This window comes from Panthera leo, chromosome A3 (genome assembly GCF_018350215.1).
Source record: "Panthera leo isolate Ple1 chromosome A3, P.leo_Ple1_pat1.1, whole genome shotgun sequence".
Taxonomy (NCBI): Eukaryota; Metazoa; Chordata; class Mammalia; order Carnivora; family Felidae; genus Panthera; species Panthera leo.
This window is the reverse complement of record NC_056681.1, coordinates 942,951-957,012: the sequence shown is the minus strand read 5'-3', so window position 1 is coordinate 957,012 and position 14,062 is coordinate 942,951. Positions and strand designations below refer to the sequence as shown.

At 60.4% G+C, this 14,062-nt stretch overlaps 1 protein-coding gene across 1 annotated transcript in view; it reads left to right on the top strand.

Annotated features, from left to right (window-relative positions):
* Positions 1 to 3,681: 3,681 nt before the first annotated feature.
* COL20A1 (collagen type XX alpha 1 chain) overlaps positions 3,682 to 14,062 on the top strand; it is a 31,444-nt gene continuing 21,063 nt past the window's right edge. Inside the window, exons 1-7 of the mRNA XM_042930055.1 lie at positions 3,682 to 3,710; positions 3,801 to 3,892; positions 5,877 to 5,987; positions 11,770 to 11,913; positions 12,076 to 12,192; positions 13,236 to 13,394; positions 13,819 to 13,938. Of these exons, the coding sequence (XP_042785989.1) occupies positions 3,682 to 3,710; positions 3,801 to 3,892; positions 5,877 to 5,987; positions 11,770 to 11,913; positions 12,076 to 12,192; positions 13,236 to 13,394; positions 13,819 to 13,938 (772 nt within the window). The remainder of the gene's footprint in view (positions 3,711 to 3,800; positions 3,893 to 5,876; positions 5,988 to 11,769; positions 11,914 to 12,075; positions 12,193 to 13,235; positions 13,395 to 13,818; positions 13,939 to 14,062) is intronic.

Here is a 14,062-nt window from a genome sequence, read left to right as displayed (position 1 = left end):
TGTTCTGGCCAAGGGGGTGTTCTCCCAGACCCCTCCTGGGGTGCTGGGATGCGGTGGTCCAAGACCCTTAGGGCGACAGACCGATGCCCTTGGTGCTGTGCCAGGTGGAGCCCGGGTGGGGTGCCCGCGGCCACAGGCTGTGTTGGCTGAGGGCTTGGGCGGTGGTCTGGTGCTCTCCTGTGCAGGGGTCACTGGCACATGGGAACAGAGTGACCTGGGTGAGTGCCCCGAAGGCCACTTTCAGCGTGTGCTTGCAGATGCGGGGACGGGCTGGGCGGGGCCTGGGGCTCTTGGAGGTGCAGGTGGGACGCCTCCCGGGGGGGCAGAGAGGTCTCCAGTGGGTGTCTGCCTGGGACCCGGGGCCCGTGGCAGCTTGCCTGGCTCTGGGCAGAAGTGGGGCCAGAGGGAGGCACAGCCAGGGGATGCTGAGTGGAGTTTCCAGAACCGGAGCTTTCTTCCTGGGTGGTCTCCCGTGGGCCATCCTGTCCGGGGCAGAAGACAGAGGGTGCCAAGCGGGAAGGCAGGTCTGGGTGGGGCCCAGGGGGCATGGGGCAGTCCTGGGTCAGTTCTTGGCTGCATCGCCGTGGGCCTCACCCGCTGTGCTGGCGGCCAGCCTGGTGAGAGAGGGGGCCGGAGGCTGCGAAGCCGCCCTCGGCCCCCCTGGCTGCCTGTGAGGGGTCCCACCCAGACCCCGGCTGCGGGACGCCAGGCTGACCAGGGACTGGTAGGACCACCGCCAGTCGAGGCCTCCCGGTTGGCTCCGCCATCTCGGCCCCAGACCCCTCGCCGGACGCCAGGACGGACCGGCGGGTGCACGTGAAGGCCAGACCCCCTCAGCTCCCTTCCCTCCGGCCTTGCCCACGACCGTGGCATTTTGTGCGCCCTGCCGGCCAAGCCCTCACACAAGTCCACCTCTGCTGTGGCCCAGTTCAGCCGCCCGGCGGGCCCTGACCCCTCACACCCAGAGCCGGGGCCTTCCCGGGGGCCGTCTGGGTGGGGATGACTGGGCGGTGGGGGCCCTGCCCTTTGGCGTGTCTGCTGTGTCTGAGCCACCGGGTGTGGTCAGGGGCGGCCCGGCCCCCGCAGCCCCGAGGGTGGATGTCGGGGGCCACGCAGGAGGCTTCTCCGTGCCGAGGGCCAGTTTCCCCTGAGGCCAGGATGGGGGGAGGACCTGTGCACGCCGGAGTGAGGGCCCGTGACGGGGGCGACGTGCCAGCCCGCGGGCAGGCTGCTGTGCTGTTTCTGGAAGGGTGATGGGGCCCTGCTCAGCCAGGGGCCAGCACCCGGTACTGTACTGTCCCGTCCTCTCGGGGTCCTGGGCGGCCCCGATGCTGCTAACTGGTTCGGGGGGTTCAGGGGCATCACAGGTGATGGGCAAGCACTGGGTGAGGGGCGGACAGGGTCCAGCCAAGGGCACCGAGGAGCCGACCGGCTTGTGCGCGTGCAGGTGGCGCCTCGGTGGGTGCGTGTGAGTGCAGACGTGTGTCCTGAGCACCTGTGAGCCACGGACAGACACGGTAGGCCCGGGGCACGGCTGTCCGTGGCTGCTGGGCCCCACTGAGGCGTGCGGGGCTTGGCTGGGGTGTGGGTCCCAGGACCGGGCAGGGCCAGCTCCCGGGTGCTGCGTCCTTCTGCACTACAGCGTCCCGCTGTCCGGCTCGGGTCCTTGGGCACAGGCGCTCCCTGGCTATGTCAGAGAGCTCGTGTGGCCCAGGGTCTGAGGCCCGTCCCGGCCGCAGGAGCACTGACTGCGCAGCTGGGCCCACCGCGCAGCCAGGACCGGGGAGGGGCACTCGGCCACCTGGGATGGAGCCGCCCCAGTTTCCTGGCCCAGGCCTGGGACCGTGGGCCCCCCCCCCCCCCCAGTGTTCCCGGGTTTGGGGCTGGTAGACCGGCAGGCGTGAGGCAGGGGCGCCGGCTAGTCCTGCGGGGTCTTCCCTGTGGCCAGGAGTCTGGGGAGGGGATAAGCCCCCATGGGTCTTGGGTAAGGGCCCCCCCCAGCAGCACCCAGCCCCTGACCTTCGCCCCCCCAAATGCTCCCAGCTTGCAGTGAGTACCAGGTCTCAGATTCTGGCCTCCCCGCCCAAGAGCCCCAGGCTGTGCCCACCCGCCAAAGTGCTTCTGTCTCGGGAAGCTGGACCCAGAGCGGCTGCCAGCCCCTGGCGACCAACTGCTAGTCAGCTCTGCTCACCCATCGGCTCCTTGGTGGGGCGATTCCGAGTCGGGTGGGGCTGGGGCGGGGTCCGGTCTGGTCAGCGTCCCTGCCCAAGCATTGGGCCTGGGGCTGTCCACGTGGACGGGGCCACACCGGGCTGGCCCTTGCAGACCAGGGGGAGGGCTGTTGCGAGGCCAGTGGGGCAGCAGAGGTTTTTGGGAAGGGGCCAGTGTGGGCATGGGCCTGGGCGCCGGGGCCCATTGAGGAGGAGCAGGGAGGAAGCGGAGGCTGATACGTCCCCACCCTGCTAGCCTGCCGGAGGTACCTACGCCCGTCACCCCTAGCCTGGTGCTGAGACCACACGTGGTGGCCGTGTCCCTGAGGTGCCTCCCCCGTGAGCCCCTCTTTGGGGCAGACCCTGTGGAATGAGGGATAAAGGCATTTGGCTGGTGCACCCTCTCCCACCCCCGAGAGCCCCCTGCCCTGCGGTGATGAGGTCCTACGCACTGGGACTCTGTACCCCCATCTTGGGCTGTAGATGGGAAGGGCGGAGAGCCTGGGGAGAGGAGGAGGCGGGGGGGAGGCGGGGTGGGGGCTGGGCCGAGGCGGTGACGTCTTGAGGAAAGGGGCCTTCATAAGCCCCGGCCCCTCGTGGCTGCAGTGGGACCAGACTGGATGTGAGTGCACAGGGACCGACCGAGCGATGCCACCCGCACCCAGGAGGAGGTTGGTGACTCACCTGTGGTCCTGGGGGCTGGGGGATGAGGAGGGCCACCAGCGGTCTGCTGGGTCTGTGATGTGAGGACGATCTTGCCTTTTCAACAAGTCCTGGGGCAGGGAGGGCAGACTGTCCAGAGGGTTCCTGTTCACAGTCGTGACCTCTGTGCTCCTGGAAGGAGTCCCACTGGGTCCGGTCAGGCTTCTCGGGGGCGGAGGGGTCTGGCTTCAGGACGTGGATCAGGCAGGTCCCGGGACCTGGAGCGTCCAGATAGCCCGTGTGTTGCCCTCTGGCCCTCCGCGGCCCCGAGGACGCCCATAAGCTGGGCAGTTCCGTGAGACGGTCCTGGCTCCCACCTCCCCTGGGTGTGGCTGGACTGGCGGGGGTCCTGAGGTTCTGTGCTGTGTGTCCCCTCTGCACTGTCAGCAGAGGCAGTCCCCAGGCTGTGTGCAGCCGCGGGTGGGACGGCGGCCCCTCCCCACCTCCGAGGACCTGTACTTCCTGCTGAGAAGCTGGTCCTGGGGCTGGCCGAGGGGCCCTACGCGATCCTAGGGGCTGTGCTCAGTCTGGGGGCCCAGTCCCCGCCCTGACACCATAGGCTGCCCCTACCTGGCCTCAGCTCCCTCCCCAGACCCCTTGGCCCTGGGAGCAGTCTGTTCTAATGACGAGAGAGGGACCGGGCCAGCAGTCAGGACCCAGGCCCGCCTGTGAGGGTGTCCTGGGGGTGGAAGGTAGGAGCAGAGGCTGTGACGGCCACATGCATCTGGGGGCGGGCGGGGGAAGGGCGGCTGACCTCTCCACAAAGGTCATGCAGGACACCGGTCTGCTGTGGGCAGGGTGTGGGCGGTTGTGGGGTGTAGGACTCCCCAGATCACTGCACTTGGGGTGGTCAGGAGTGATTGGATGGACGGACCTCGTCTCCCACAGGCGGTGCGCCACGAGTGCCCTTGTGTGCCCCCACCTCGGGGTCTGCCTCTGGCTGTGGCTGGGTGTTGCCGTGGGACTCGGCCAGAGACAAGGTAAGGACGTGGCGGGGGTGCTTCCTGGGAAGGTGGCCCCAGTCCGCGCCCAACCCCAGCCCAGGCCACACCCGCCCGGGGCACAGGCCCCACTGCTCTGCCTCCTGCTCCTGACCCTCCCCGGGAGCCGCCGTCCCAAGCCGAAGTCGTGCTCTTGAGGAAAGACGGGACGCCGGGGGCCACCTGTGCTCCTCTGCCCAAAGCGTCGCCCTCCGCTTTTTGCTGGACCTTTGGCCTTGCCGTCTTCCGGCCCAGCCCGGGGATGCTGTTGTTTTCTCGTTTGTTTTTATCGCAGTTATTCACACGTTTTGCATCCAGTTCCTACAGTCGTGTTGTGTTTTGCGTTATTCAGGACACCTCCTCAGCAGGAAGTTTCCAGACGGCACAAATCTAGAGTAGAAAGTGGAGCCCCTTTTCCTCCTGTCCCCTCGGAGGAGAGCACCGTTCTCTGCTCTCTGCCGCCTGCTTCTGGCAATTGCAGGCACTGGGAGAAGGCAGGGCCGCCCTGCCTCTGTCCTCGGCACCCGCGTGGCCAGCGCCTGTGGCCGCTGCACCGCGTCTAGCCGGGGGCCTTTTCAGTCCGATCGCTTCCTCTTGGGCATTTACAGTGTTTCCCTGTGGGAGTGACGTGTTTTGGGGGAGTGACGTGACTCCAAAGGGACACGGCTGCGGAGCCGGACGGACTTCCTTGCCGTGTTCCCCGTGCGGGGTGCTGGTTTGGATGGATTCTGGGAGGACCGGTGTCTGGCCGCCAGCGCCCTGGCTGTGCCCCCCGCCGAGGGGGCTCCCCCGAGTCGTGTGAGGGCAGGAGGCCACACGTCACTGCCAGGATTACTGCCCAAGTCCCCTTGCGTCTGACTCGTGGTCTCTGTTGACACGGTCACGGCAGCGGGGCACACGCGTGGCCACACCTGGTGTGGAGTCCACAACCACTCTTTTGTGGCACGTCTCCTTAGTTCTGGTGTTGCACGTTGGCAACTGCCGCTGGGTCGTGTCCCGGGTCCCCGTGGCTCTGACAGGACCACCCCAAGGTGGGGCCAAGTCACTTGTGAGCCCACAGACCTTGAGGTCAGGACTCATTCAGTACGACGGATGGTCTCCCGGCCCCTAGGAGGGCAGGGTGGGTGGGGGCCCACATGTCTGGGCTGTCTTCCCCGGGGATGGCCCTGCTGAGGGGACAGGCGCCCCGCTGTCCGCCCTGTGCCCCACCACGGCCCCTGACATGCAGACCCCAAAGGCAGCTGGGATGCCTCCCCCAGGGTGTCAGCGGCCCAGCAAGACACAGAAGCCTTTTCATGAGCAGGAGCTGGGGGGTGGGGGGGTCCCTGCTCACAAATGGCTTTTTATGGCTGCCCCATCAGACGTTCCCTGGTGCTCCCAGCGAGCAGCCTGGCCCATCCGGGGGCCCAGCCCAGCTGTTTCCCACTCTGAACCACTGGTCATTGTGCCTGCCTTGGGACCCCCCCCAACCCCTGCCCTGCTCCCCACACCCCGTCTCTCAGTAGGGGCATCCAGAAGAGGCCCATCTCTGTCCCTGTTTTCCAAAAATAGCCATCCCCGCCACAGAGCTCCCGGAAGCTTCCCCGGGGGGCCAGTCTGTGTCCCAGGGCCCGTCCTCCGCCACCCTCCTCCTCCCAGGACGGCCGCAGCTCCCCTCCAGGGCTATGTGGACTCTGGGGGGTGGCGGTGGGGGAATCAGGCAGCTCCGGGCCCCAGGGCAGCAGCCACCACACGGGCTCCACGCTGGGGATGCCAACCAGGCTGTTCCCGCCAATCCTGGATGCTGGCCTGGGCCCCGTTCGGCAGAGCCGGCCAGGCCTCCCTCCTTGGCTCTAGCAGGTGGTCCCTCTCAGCCCCAGATGGGGCCTCGGTTCTCCAGTTGTCCCCAGTGGGGCCAAGGCACCTGGGGTGGGGGCTTTAGGGGGCGCAAACTCTCTGGTGCTGTCCTCGGGTCAGCCCTGACCACCTGGTGCTGTCTCCCCAGAGAGCGGCCGCCTGAGGCTGGCGGTGCTGCCTGAGGACCGGCTGCAGATGAAGTGGTCAGAGTCGGAGGGGAGCAGCCTTGGCTACCTGGTGCAGGTGAAGCCCATGGCAGGTAAGGTGCCCCTGGGAGGGGTGCCAGTGCCCTGCCCGTCGTCCCACACCCGTGTGCGTCTGCCCCACTGGCACGGGGAACGTGGCGGGAGAAGAGCCTTTAAGGGTCCCGCCGCTGTGTCCCCACATCCGGCATGCCCAGAAGGGGTCAACCGGTATCTCTCGAAGAAACGAGTCCGTCCTCAAGCTTCCCCTCCAGAATTCTGCACGCCTCCCTAACGGACATTTTGCAGGAGGGGGGGCCGAGAGCCCTGCGAAGGTACAGCCACAGAGCACCCCCAGCGTGATGTTGGCTGCTGGTCTTAAAAACTTCAAAAACTGAGATTTGACACCAACCCTGAGAGTGTAATTGCAGGAAGTGGCACACCCCGGAGGGGGAAGGGGCTCCCCCACCCCACTCAGGCCCCTCCCCCGGCTCCAATCTGTCTCTGCTCCCAAGAATGACCCCTTTCTGACTTGGGGGTAGTTTTCTAATATTTTAATTAAGCCAAGGCTGCTCATCCTGTTTTTCAAATCTTTTCTATTTTTTTTTAATGCTTATTCATTTTTGAAAGACAGAGAGCACAAGCAGGGGTTGAGCAGAGAGAGAGGGAGACACAGAATCGGAAGCAGGCTCCAGGCTCCAAGCTGTCAGCACAGAGCCCGACGTGGGGCTCGAACCTATAAATTGTGAAATCATGACCTGAGCCAAAGTTGGACGCTCAACCGACCGAACCACTGAGGCACCCCTAAACTTTTTTTAATGTTTATTTTTTGAAAGAGAGGGAGAGAGAGAAAGAGAAAGAGGGAAAGAGTGTGCTCGGGGGAGGGACAGAGAGAGAGGGAGACACAGAATCCGAAGCAGGGTCCAGGCTCTGAGCTGTCAGCACAGAGCTTGACGCAGGGCTTGAACTCGCAGAGCTGTGAGATCATGACCCGAGCCAAAGTTGGACGCTCAACCGACTGAGCCACCCAGGCACCCCAAATCTTTTCTATTTTTGTTAATGCTTTTGGTCTACTTATCCTATTAGTCACTGAGAGAAGCACTTTAACCCCTGCTTGGCTTGTAGAAACGTCTTCCTCTGCTTGCCTCAGTGGACTTTGTATGTTAGGCTGTGTTCAGGTGCATGTGAATAGGTGCGTGTGAGTCTGGCATGACTCCATCTTGCTGTGGAGTGCTGCCCATTACCTCTCGTCAGGTGTCCCTCTGCACCAGGGCCACTGGCTCTGCTGGGCGCTGCCTGCACTACATCATCTACTCAGCCTTCTGTCACCTGTCACCATAGATGCGCCTTCCAAGGAGCACATAATTGGTGTTGGTTTTCCTGTGTGACAATCTTTGCCTTTTAACTGAGATTTTTTTTTCCCATTTACATTTAATGAAATTACTGACGTATTTGGGTTTAAATCTAACATTTTCCAATTTATCTTTTGTTGTTATGATTTTTTTCTCTCCTTGTCCTCTCTGAAACTGAATTTTTATGGAAGAAATAAACACCTAAAAGAGAGTGTGGTATAATGAACTTCACATTCTCATGACTTAGTCTCAACCGTTATCAATATGTGGCCAATATTTCGTGATCTCTCTCCAACTCCTTCTATATATTACGTTATCTTAAAGCAAATCCAAGACGTCATGTAGTCATATAATCCCGTCTATGAATATTTTAGTAGTTTTGTCTAAGAGGAAGGACTCTGAAATAACTCCAGTAGTAGCATGCCTAAAAAGTAAAAATGTTTCAGAGGTGCCATTAAATATTTTCTTGTGTTCTCATCTTCCAGTTTGTCTGATAAATACTTTTTATACTTGACTTCTTTGAATTGCTATCCCAACAGAATCCACGCATTTTATGTGGTTCCTATGTCTCAAGTAGTCTTTACTCTACAACCTGTTTCCTCTCTCCCCTTTTCTTTGACGTTTATTCGTTGAGTAAAGAAGATCGCTTTCCCGACATTGTGTGTTTTGCTGATGGCATCTCCATGGTGCCACGTACACCATTCCTCTCTCCCTGTATCTCCTGTAGACTGGCACTTGTGTCCCAGAAGTTGGTCAAATTCCAATCTGGTTACATTTTGTTGACAGAAATTCTTATAAGTGATTCTATGCAGTTTCTACTGTGCCACAAATGGAGGTACACAGTGTCTGGTGTCTCTTTTTTTTGTGAGGTTAGGATCGATCAGTACGTATGAGATTATTGAACACTTTTCATTATTATTCCGTGTCCCCATCATCTTGGTAGTTATGGTTCCTTTATTCATGTGGCGATCACCCTGGAGACGACCACCAGCAAGGACATTAACTTGTGAGCAAGTCCTGTACTTGGCCGCTACACCGCCTTTCCCCCGGTAGAGACAAGGCCTCTGATCATCACAGCCACATTCATCCCCTTTCTATGCACATTAATTCTGTATCTATATTAAATCTCAGAGCACATTTTAATTACTGTAGTTGATGTGACGTTAATTTAGACCAACTCACATGTACACCCCTTTTCTTTATTCCTTCCAGAGTCTTCCAATCTGAGATTTTTTTTTTTTCCTGCCTGAAAATCTGCCAGATGCAAATTCTCTGGGCTTTTGTTTTGTTGTTTGCCTGAAAATGTCTTCATTCTTTGTTCTTGAAAGATACTGTTGCTGGGTATAGAATTTGGAGTGGGCACTTTCTTTCGGCACTTTGAAGAATCCTTTTACCGTCTTCTGGCTTTTATTGTGTTTTCTTGAGAATTCAGCTACCAGCCTGATTATTGCCCTGTGAGATATAATTCCTCGCTTTCCTTCCTCCTGACTGCCTTCTGATTTTTCCCTCTGTTTAATTTTGAGCACACTTAATCTGATGTTCTTGGTGTGGGTCTCTTCTTACCTCGCTGCAGATTCACGGGGCTTGTTGGGTCTGGGTCTTACTGTCGTACAATTTTGGAGAATTCTTTAGCCAAGTCTATGCAAATATCACTTGTGCCCTGTTTGCTGTCTTTTCTCTCTGTGGGACTCTCATCACACATGTGGGCCCTCTCCTGTATCTGTGCCTCTTATTTTCTTCTATATTTTTAATTCTTTTATTTCTCCGTTCTTAATGTTGTGTTTTTATTCTGACCTATACTCCACTATTCATCTCTTCGTTTGTGCGTAAGAAGCTGTTAAGTCATTTTTAGAATTCCTAACTTCAAGTTTTTGTTTTTCCATCCTAGAATTTCCATTTGGAAAATATCCATTTGGTTTTTACATTCGAATTTCTTTTTTACTGTTTCTAGTTTGACACCTAACTTCATAGGCTTATCCCTAAATCTTCAAACTAGTTTGCATAATTATTTAAAAGCCCCATAACTTGTCCAGAAAAATCAGTGGTCTCTTCCTATTGTCTGTTGTTTCTCTTAACTTTCTATCACTTCCTCTTGTTCCTTGTACACCTGGTTATGTTGCATTGAGTACCAGCCGTTGTGAAAGCTTACAGAAATAATTTATGACCTTATGTAACATTGTCTTCCTCCAGAAAAAAAAATTGTGGGGTGCCTGAGTGGCTCAATCGGTTCAGCATCCAACTTCGGCTCAGGTCATGATCTCATGGTCTGTGAGTTCAAGCCCCGCGTCGGGCTCTGTGCTGACAGCTCGGAGCCTGGAGCCTGCCTCGGATTCTGTGTCTCCCTCTCTCTCTGACCCTCCCCCATTCATGCTCTGTCTCTCTCTGTCTCAAAAATAAATACATGTTTAAAACAATTTAAAAAAAAAAAAAAAGAAAAAAATTGTGTTTCTGACAGAGGCAATGGGAATAGCAGTTTGGGGTAATCTTTGTTGAATTTTAGAGGTTGAAAGTATTTGAAGCTGGGCTCCAGTCCCTTCAAGGGCTGGTCTATTCCCGTTAACCCTTGCTCTTAAGGATAGATCTTTATGGTTTCAACCCAAAAACTCGGGGAGGGGGCGTGTGCCAAGAGTTCACTTCCAGCCCAGACTTCCTATTCTTGCTTCTTAAGCCCCCATAACCTTTGTCCTCATGGCCTCTCTTCCAGACCCCCTGCGTTGCCAGTTCAGGCTGTTCTGACAAAGCACTCCAGACTGGGCAGCCTAAACAACATTCAGTCCCTACAGTTTGGGGGGCTGGACATCTGAGGTCAGGGTGTTGGCACAGTTGGGTTCTTGGTAAGGACCCTCTTCCTGGTTTACAGACAGCTGTCCTGTCTCTGTGCCCACTCCCGGGGCTTCTTCAGAGGGGCACTGACCGCCTCACAGGGGCTCCACCTTCACAACCGCTCACCTCGCAGTGGCCTCACCTCCTAACACGGTCACCTTAGAGGGCAGGAGGTCAACGTGTGGATTTTGGGGGGATGCCAGCACTCAGCCTGTAGCACGGCCCCGGCCAGGCCTGCTGTAGGGGCGCCCTAGCGGCTGCATCCCTGCTCTGGGTTTTGGATCATGGCCGCAGCAGCTCTCGGCAAGCAGCTTCTTTAAAAGTCCTGCACCCAGTTCTTCTAGCTCTTACGGACGGAGGGTCGTGTGGTCTACCAAGTCCGCCGTTGCCCGTGGTCTACGCGCCGGGGCGGACAGGTGGGCAGGTGCCCTGCAGTAAAGCCGAGAGCGACAGCCGCCTCAGTCAGCGCTTACTGAGCTCACACGTCAGAGCTGCTCGCCTGCGATCTTTTCAGGGCTCCACCTTCGCAAAATACTTGGCTCCTTTTAACGATGACAGGCCTGTAAGAGTTTGTGGGGGTGCGGGATTAGGACCTAGCGTGGGTGAGGCCCTGGCTACGTGAAGCCAGCTGCATTGCCAGTGGGGTGGGGGTGAGGGGCAGGCGGTGGGACCCGAGAGGGGTTGGAGGAGAGAAACGGCAGCCTTTGGGAGGGGCTGAGCGTGCGCAGAGCTGATCCCAAGAAGCCAGGAGTCCAGAATCCCCGAGGCCCTGTTGTGTGGCGTGAGCACCGGGCCAGGGCAGGGTGTGTGTGTGTGTGTGTGTGTGTGTGTGTGTGTGTCCGCGCCCGCACGCACGTGCACACATGCACACGTGAATCCCGCCATCGACTGCTCGCTAATCACACACCTGGGCAGGTGGGCTTGGCGTCCGACAGACGGGGTTAAATCCCGATTCCACCATTGAGTGACTATGTGGCTTGGTCCTTGGGGCCTCAGTTTTCCCTCCTACAAAGTGGGGGCAGTGGGTTTGTGAAAAATCACGCAGCTTGATGAACGTGACGCACACACAGTGAATGCCTGACAAAGTGGCTCCTAATTACGACAGCGGCAATTCCGCGATTCCTTGGATTTCGCGCGCCCCCAGTGCAGGCTGGCCACACAACAGGGCAGAGTCGGCCTTCTCTCCACCTGCAGGGGTGCCGGCCCTTCCTACCCCTTTCCCTGCCTGGCACGGGAGATGGGACCGGTGCCCGGCGCCCCCTGACACCCGCTTCAGTGTCTCCTCTGAGCAGACAGCCGCGTCCCCTTTGGGATTTTGCTTGTTTTTCATGCTTGAAACTCAGCCTCGGCCTCAGACCCACGGAGGTGTTTACGGGCTGGCACCATGCGGTCCAACCACAGTGCTGAGGGCAGAGCGGGGGCCCCGACTCCCCCGTCTTCCTCTCTCCGTGTGCCCCCATGTTCACGTCCTCAAGGTGTCCCCGAGGACGCTGTGCTGGGCGCCCGGAGGACGTGTGCATAAATCACGGAGGGTAAGTCCTCGTCAAGGACACGGACGTGTTGCTGCCACGGAGCCACGCACAGGCATTCCCTTTCAGTTCGTTCCTCAGAGTGCGGTCCCTCCCGTCAGACCCCACAGAGAGGAGCAAAGACCTCCCCCCTCCCTGTTCTCTCCCCACCCCAGGGGACGCGGAGCAGGACGTGATGCTGACCACGAAGGCCCCCAAGGCCACGGTGGGGGGCCTGAGCCCCTCCAAGGGCTACACCGCGCAGATCTTCCGGCTTACTGGCTCAGGGACCACCCTGCTGGCGCAGAGGGAGTTTGTGAGTAAGTCCCTCACCCCGCCCCTGGAGCCCAGCCGCAGAGCCTGCGCGTGGGGAGGAGCGGGACCCTGGCCCTGCTCTGGCTGGAGCTGTGGCTCCCCGGTAGCCCCCGGGCTCTGCTCCCACCTGGGGGGCGGTCCTGACAGCCCCTTGTCCCTCTCTGCAGTAGAGGAGCTGAAGAGGCCCCTGGGGGCAGCCCCGGAGCCCACGCCCTCCCACGTGGGGAGCCCAGCCCCAGAGCCCCCAGTCGCCTCGTCCCCGAGCCAAGACCCGCCCACTCTTGGCAGCTCCCGGTGGGATGAGGGTAAGTCGCTGGGGAAGGGAGCAACCTTCCGCCTCTGCCGGGCTCTGTTCATGGGGCGGGGCGCTTCCTCCCGGGGGACCCCACATTCCAGCTTGACCTGGAGCGTGCCGGCCGCTCTCCTGGCTTCACGCAGATCAGGGGGCACAGGTCACCGCTGGGGGTGCGCACGGGCCCCAGTGTGCCTTGCTTCCTGCCCGCATGCGGCGGGTAAGAGCTGACACACAGCCGTGTCCCCCCAGGACTGCTCCGTGAGGAGCAGCGCCCGCCCAGGGGCCCCGGGGGCAAGGCCCCTTCTCAGCCCACCAAAGATCTGAAGAGGCAGAGCCACCCCAGGGCCCCCGAGGGAAAGACCGAGAAGCCAGGTAAGCAACCAGGGCACCAGCCCCTGCCTGCTCCCAGGTGGCTGCTCCCGTGTGACCCAGGGCAGGGCAGACAGCTGGGGCATTTTTGGTGGGCCCGTGAGGCCCTGTAGGCGGGACTGTGTCCCCCATTAGAGGGGGGTCTCCTTGCACTTCCCCTACCTGGGAGTCTTCACGAGGGGTCTGTCACGGGGTGGGGGGGTGGGCGCTCAGCCCGGAGGACTTGTCTGTGCGGACTCTCAGGAAACCCCTGACCCGGGCAGTGGCTCCGTCGTCTCCAGAGAGCTCCTAGGTCATGGGACAAGCCAGTGAGACCTCAGCCCAGAGCTGCCAGCCATGCTGACCCCCACCCGCCCCAGTGGGCACCCCCTTGGCCCGCCCCCACGTGGACAACTGCACACAGGGACCGGCACTGCCAAGGCCGCCGGAGCACCTGGGCGTCTCACTAACCCTCTCTGGGGGTGCTCGGGGGGCCAACACAGGGACCGACGTAGGGACTCGGTCACCCCCCTCACTCCAGCCAGAGCCCCGTGGCCCCTCCCCCTCCCTCGGCCCCAGGGAAGGAGATCCAGGGGGGCTGGAGCTGGCCCGGAGCCGCTGGGGGGGTAGCCCTGTGGTGTTGTGGGCCTGGCCCAGCTCCTCGCCACCCTCCCTCCCCCCCAGCCAGCCCCCAGTTCCGCTGCACACCCCCTACGCCTGTGGACATGATCTTCCTGGTGGACGGGTCCTGGAGTATCGGCCACAGCCACTTCCAGCAGGTCAAAGATTTCCTGGCCAGCGTCATCGAGCCCTTTGACATCGGGCCGGATAAAGTCCAAGTCGGTGGGTACCGGCCCCTTGCCTGCCTTGTGGCCCTGCCCCCCCCCCCAGGTGTCCCCACAAGTCCTACCAGCATGCAGGGGACGCCCAGCTCTGAGGAACTGGAAGTCAGGGCAGAGGCCCAGAGCCTCCTGGGGAAACAGGAGAGCCCCACCAGTGGGTCTCACCCGTAGCTGACAGGCTGACCCCGCCAGGCCAGGCAGGGGCGTCCCCACAGGGGCATGTGGGACAGCCAGGCAGGGGGGAGGTCCCCACGGGGGCAGGTGGGACAGCCAGGTTGGGGGGGGGATCCCCACAGGGGCAGGTGGGACAGCTGGCTCCTCGGGGCACGTTCTGGTGACCTCTCAGTGTGGAACACGGGGGCCTCCCTGGCGTCCGGCGAGGCTGCGCGTGGGGCCTCCGCTCACCCGCCCTGCCCCCGCTGCAGGCCTGACTCAGTACAGCGGAGACCCCCAGACTGAGTGGGATCTCAGCACCTTCGGCGCCAAGGAGGACGTGCTGGCCGCTGTCCGCAGCCTCCGCTACAAAGGGGGAAACACGTTCACAGGTCTGCCTGGGCCCCCAGCGGCCCCACCCCGGGGGTTTCTGTTTTCAGGTCTCCGTCCCGCGGGTCAGCCTCCCAGATTTGGAAACTTGCACGCTGATCCAGCCAAGTGCTATGTGGGCGCTGA